This window comes from Grammomys surdaster, unplaced genomic scaffold (genome assembly GCF_004785775.1).
Source record: "Grammomys surdaster isolate TR1022 unplaced genomic scaffold, NIH_TR_1.0 125701, whole genome shotgun sequence".
Classification (NCBI taxonomy): Eukaryota; Metazoa; Chordata; class Mammalia; order Rodentia; family Muridae; genus Grammomys; species Grammomys surdaster.
Window position 1 is genome coordinate 1213393 of NW_021620536.1, and position 6546 is coordinate 1219938.

At 39.3% G+C, this 6546-nt stretch overlaps 1 protein-coding gene across 4 annotated transcripts in view; it reads left to right on the forward strand.

Moving 5' to 3' along the window:
* The window catches only part of Prkacb (protein kinase cAMP-activated catalytic subunit beta), an 87453-nt gene that overhangs the window by 27262 nt on the left and 53645 nt on the right, over window positions 1–6546 (forward strand). Inside the window, exon 1 of one of the 4 annotated variants that reach the window (XM_028788119.1) lies at window positions 5191–5485. The exons of the other annotated variants lie outside the window; for them this stretch is intronic. Within the exon in view, the coding sequence (XP_028643952.1) occupies window positions 5299–5485 (187 nt within the window). The 5' untranslated portion in view covers window positions 5191–5298. Of the gene's footprint in view, window positions 1–5190; window positions 5486–6546 lie in introns of those variants that run through there. 4 annotated transcript variants of the gene reach the window in all.

The following is a 6546-nucleotide window of genomic DNA, read 5'->3' on the forward strand; positions in this document are numbered from 1 at the left end:
TAGAGAAGGGAGGAGATGTCAGGGGCAGCCCTGTTTATACACTGAAGGCCTAAAATCAGCCATAGGCCTAAAATCAGCAATAGGCCTGTCATACATGTATACTAACACCAAGTCTTGGGTCTCTGTAAAAAAAACATTGAAACAGATGGCTATAAGCTATTGTAAACAGGCAGCTTTTGTGGAAATTTACCAGCCCGAGTAATCATAGACCTTGTAAATAGGTAGCCTTGGCAGACAATACCAACTTAGATAAGGACAAGTGAGTCATAGGCAGAGTCATAGTGACCTGTCCCCTGAACCTTCACCCAGCCAATACCCAGATCTGAAAGATATCTGTATTCCATCTGAACACCCACACTCCAGTGTCATCCCCTTCCCCACATCCTGCCTTTTTGTGTTTATAACCCCTGTGTGAATGAACTACGATTTGAGAAACAATAAATAAATTATTTAAAAAAAAATAAAGCATTCCATTGCTTCCTAAACCCAAAGTCCCCAAATCCACATTCTTCCAAACAAAAGCAAGGTCAGGCCTATCACAGCAATGCCCCAGTCCCTGGTACCAACTTCTGTCTTAGGGTTTTACTGCTGTGAACAGACACCATGACCAAGGCAACTCTAATAAGGACATTTAATTGGGGCTGGCTTACAGGTTCAGAGGTTCAGTCCATTATCATCAAGGTGGGAGCATGGCAGCATCCAGGCAGGCATGGTGCAGGAGGAGTTGAGAGTTCTACATCTTCATCTGAAGGCTCCTAGAAAACTGGCTTCCAGGCAGCTAGGATGAGGGTCTTAAAGCCCACATCCACAGTGACACATCTACTCCAACAAGGCCACACCTCCTAATAGTGTCACTCCTTGGGCCAAGCATATACCAAGCATCACAGCCATGCTAAAATGCTAACTTACTAGTCCTTCCTTTGTTTTTGTACATTTCTTGGGATTTTATATATAGGTTTAATCATTTTGAACAGTGTTTCCCTAAGATTTATGCCATTCATTTACCTTCCTTGTCATATTGAATGCCTATGACTTTCAGCATATCGTTCAACAAGAGAGGACATGAGTTTTTGATCCAGATGTGAGAAGCCATAGAAGGCCACAAGTGAAGGTGCAGCCTCAGTTGCAGTTGACGGCCAAGGTCTGAAGGGATCATGCAAAGAAGGTGAGGTTTGCCACCAGGAAGAGAGTCTGAGAGGCTATTGGTGAGGCCTAGTTGCAGCAGAAGACCCCAGCATATTGGAGATGCCAGTACCATGGAATGACCACCAAGAACAACAGCAGCAGTGGAGTGGAGTTAACCAGAGCCCGGAGTGCTACAGAGGGAGGACAGAGCTGGAGATGTGACCCAAGCCCTTTGGAGGATCCCAGGAGATCATGTGTGGATCCTAGACACTGGAACAAGAAGCTGTGCAGTTGAAGTTGCCTTGGAGACACCAAGATGTTCAAGATGCCAGAGCCATAGGCTATCTGCTGAGGAAAGCTGCTGTCAGGGAGTGGAACCAGCTCACAAGAAAGAAGTTTGTTGCAGTGAACAAAGATGAAAAGGAGTTGGAGATCTGAAGACCACTTTGCCATCAAACTTGGAGATGCAGAGTTTGGAGTTTGCCCAGTAGACTTCCTGTCTTGCCTTGGGGATTACAGTTAAGTGATTGGATGAATCTCAGAAGAAACTTTGAACATTGGACTTTTAACATTTTTCAGACTCCTATAGACTATGGGGACTTTGGAAGTTGGACTAAATGTATTATTTTATTATACTGTGCCTCAGTATGGCCCCCGTAGACTTATGTATTTAAAGAAGCCAGTGTGGACTATGGAGTGGAATCTGATGGTATGAATATTCTTGGCCCAGGTGCTGGCACTATGAGAAGGTGTGGCCCTGATGGAGTGGGTGTGTCACTGTGGGTGTGTGCTTTAAGACCCTCATCCTAGCTCCCTAGAAGCCTGTCTTTTCCTGTTCCTTCAGAACAAGATGTAGAACTGTCAGCTCCTCCTGCACCATGCCTGCGTGGGTGCTGCCATGCTCCCCCCTTGTTGACAGTGGACTGAACCTCTGAACCTGTAAGCTAGCCCCAATTAAATGTTATCCTTATAAGAGTCGCCTTGGTCTGGTGTTTGTTCACAGTGGTAAAACTCTTAACTTAGACACACACACACACACACACACACACACACACACACAGAGTGCACAAAGGTAATGGGATGGGAGTTAGAAGATTTACACTGTAAGATTTTAGGTTGACTGGCAATTCTGCAGCTTCCAAGTCAGTATGGTACATGTGAAGGGACTTGACCCAAGTTGATAAAATAAGAGACTAGCACCCAGAAGTAGACAGACACGTATTCAGCCACTTGAGTTTCAGTAGGTGCAAATGAAGTTTAATGAATGTACATTGTTGTAAATCTACACAATGGAATACTTAATAAACACATGAGCTATTCAGACTATGTAGGTAAATGCCAGTCACTGTGCTGTGCTACACAAATTTCACTTACTGTGTAAAGCCATATTTCAGTAATAAGGTCATGGTTGTTTCTGTCATTTGTCCTCCATGTGAAGGCAACGTCATTACATACTAAATCTGATTCCATGTCATCTTTAACCTTCAGATTTCTGTACATAATTTTGCTAGGCCCCAGTGTGCTTGCAAACAGAGATACGGACATGAAACTGAAAGGCTCCAAGGTGACTGACCATCTGAAGGAAAGCATACCATGGCAGAGTCGCAAACCCAGCAGCCCATCATGCCCAACCACTTTCACCTCCCTTCTCATCCATGAAAAACTGAAACTGACTTGAAAGGTGCTTCCGGAGAGTCAGCTCATGCAGCCCAAGGACTGTTTCCTTCTCTTGAAGTGGGCGTGGTCAGATAGGCATGGTGCCATAGTCTGCAAGTCCAAGTATTCAGGGACTCTGAGACAAGGGGATCTCAAATTTCAGGCCAGCCTGAGCAACATAACAAATTCTGTCTCAAAATACAGTGTTTGAAATATCTGAAAATAAATCTTAGTTGGTACGGTACTTGTTTAGAATGTGCAAGACCCCTCGTCGAATCCCCAAATAGCATTGGGGTGGGTGGTGGGAATCTCATAACACTGGTGCTGCTATTGATTTGTAAAGACTTTATGAGTCTTAATATCACAAATGCAGATCTTACATAATGTAAAGTACTTAGCAAATATATTGCTAATATTTGCTATTAAATATGCATATGTGTGCAAGCCTGTGTACCGTGTGTGTGTGTGTGTGTGTGTGTGTGTGTGTGTGTGTGTGTTGCATCTCTTAGCAATCAGAACAAGTTTACCTCCAAAGACTGCTGCTGTTTCTTGTAACTCCAGTTTAGTTGGAGCTGCAGTTGTTTCTTTCAGGCAGCAGATGCCAGCAGAGTTCTTTTAAAATAAAAAATCAAGTCTCTTTGGCACCTCCAGAGCCACAGCTTCCTGGTCACATTACTACAGACAAATATTTTAAAAATTAAATATTCTATGTCCTGCAAAGTCTTTTGAACAAAAGGAACCAGTTTTATTATCAACAACAAAAACTATCAAACATAGCATTTTCAAGATACTCAGCTTGTGAAGTTTACTTTTTTGCTATAATAATTTTAAACCTTATGTACTTTAGTTAAATGAATCCCAGTGTTCTTGTTTGAATGTGGGACTTTCTGTATTTAAGCAACTTCAAACATAAGTCTGACTAGATGTCTGTTGAAAAGCTTAATAGCTGAAATACTATGTTTAGTTATGTTTGGTAAGAGATCACCATGGGAGTCTTATCTGGGGAGGCCCATGTAGCAGAGATGAATTTAGGAGTGTTTTGGGAAATCTACATTTGCACTTAATGAATGGAAAAGAATGAAGACAAACTTTGATTGTAGAAAACTATGAAAAGTCATCACTTCTACTAGTAACTGTATAAATTACTTAGTGTTTACTAGTTTATTTACAGTTAGAGTCCTGTTGTTAGCAATAATGTTTTCTAGTATTTTGGTGATTTTAGTTAGACCTTTGGAGTGATAAAAGTAATACTTATATGCTTTATTGATCTTAAAATAATATGTAATAATATGCATATATATAATCATGTGCTCAGGGTTTCCCTGTCAGGCCTGCCTGTGAGCATGTGTGCTGCCCTAGTGTGACTGTGTTACTGCTTGTTTTATTTAACATGTTTGTTGTTATTTATTGCATTACAATAGTTAACAGGAAATATGAGCTCAGATATATTTCAGAAAGACTTTTTAAGAGTCTTTCCCTTTCCTTTCCCTCTTTTCCTTTATTTGAACTTCCAAAGAGAAAAACTATACATTTCTGACACACATGATGTTAAGAGAGAGGAAAACACTCAAAATCCTTCTTAAATGCCACCTTTATCTTGCAAACAAGACATGACTTTTTTTTTTAATTGTATGTGATGTTTCTCAGAGATCATTACATTGGAAGCCGAAGGAAGCAGCAGTCTTCTGTGTTAGAGTTTAACATTCATCAGCCAAGTGATGGGGACTCTTTTCTCTCAGTGAAAGTTTCTTGGTGTGGCTAATAGCCTAAAATTATAATTTATGGTTACCATATGATTTGATAATTTAAATCTGATTTTTTTATCATTTCTTTCCAAATGTTAGAATGTTTTGAAATGTACTATTTATAGACAGGCACATATCTATAAATAAATTTAATAGGAAGTACTGGTATGCTGTTTCTATAATTCCCGTATGTATTAACCTTGAGTCAGTGAGTTAGCAACTTTGAGTCCTTTGAAATTATGAAATTAGTTTAGATTTTTTCTTAGTTATAACATTATACATTGGTATCTTTTCATACTAATTTTCATGAAAAGTTAACTGCTTATAAAGATTCATAAAGTCTGTATGTCAGCTGACTTCTTGTAAACTAATTCTAGCATGTTAATATTTGGCCTCTGGTTATTTGCATGGGGTTGTAATACATGTTTAACTAGTTTTCCACATTTTCAAAAATACTTCTTATCCTTCTCTATATAGGAACCTTTATAATTACTGTGCTCATTCTCAGGCATATTAATATCAGAGCACTCAAACCTAGAGCCTTTAGCAGATATTGCAAGTTTTAAAGTATGCATCTCTAGCAGAGATGAGGAATATCACTAAGAAAGGCACAGTAATGTGCTGTTTTATATTAACAGGAAACAGCAGCAGTAGTGGTTTGTAAACCCCGCAGACAGGAAGTTTAACACATGCGTAGCTCTTAGCTTCTTGGTAGGAAGTTGAGCTCCTTCTGAAAACATTTACAGTTACTTTCAAGTGTAAATGCTCGCGAATGGCAGCTCACAAAGAACTGTCCTGTGGCCAGCACACAGGCACACCCACCGCCCTCCAGAAACTGGAGGGGTTTGCTAGCCGACTATTCCACAGGCACTCCAGAGGCACAGCACATGATCAGAGGGCAGTTCTGGAAGAGGACAGCCTTCGGGTCTCTGAGCACACTGCCTCATGGGACAAATCAAGTAAGTGGTTTGGTTTGCTTTTTTAACTGATATGTTGTAACTAGCAACTAAAGTACTTAGAGTTTTAGAACCAAATACAAAGAATCCAGTTTTGTCTGTTTTTTGATTTGCATAAGGACTTTTTTTTCAAGATGGTGAGAAAGTTCATAAAAAATAAGTTGAACTGTGTTGTTCTTTTTTTTTAATTTTATGAGTACCTAGGTAAATGTCAATTACAAAATATCAGTGTTATTCTTACATAATTTCTGTTATATGTCATGTGGTTTTTTGTTCTAAAGTATAAACAATGATCTGCTTACTTTTAAATTTCTTTTATTTATAATTAACCTTATGTTTCAAAAGTTTCATTTATGTACATTGTATCAGGTTTGTCATCTTATTTTACTGCACATGTAAAAATTACTTCAAGTCTTATACAAAAGGCCTTCTAATAAAAGCACATTATTAAACTATGTAAAATTTTACATTTGTTACATGATGAACATCAAAATCTTTCATACTTGGATTTTATATCATGTATAAAATAGGTTAAACAAATTGTGTAACGTATTACATATCTTTAGGATCTGTTAAAATGTTCAGACTGTTTTGCTAAAATGATTTGACATCTTGGATGGCAAGAAGATTAAAGGCTGAGTTCACACATAAACAGCAGTGGTTCCTCCATTCCCCACGTTAGCTTGGACCCTCCCCAGGAGCCTGCAGTGTGACTGAGAAGCAGCCGTTACCCTTGGCATTGTAGCCTTTTCTACTGTGTTTATGTGGTCATTAAATAGAACTAGGATTTGCCTCCTTGTATTCATGCACTGTACAAAGCAGCTAAGTAAGAGAACTCATTTTAAAATAAGAATGTACATGTAGATGGCTCTGGAGAAGCCCAGGCTGTGGTTTACTATGTCAGAATAGTGTTTTAACTCCTCAGCTGCTTTAGGGAGATAGGAAAAAGGACATTTTTATACAAAACCATTTCATTCAACATTTTCTCTCTCTCTCTCTCTCTCTCTCTCTCTCTCTCTCTCTCTCTCTCTCTCTCTCCTCTCTCCTCTCTCCTCTCTCCTCTC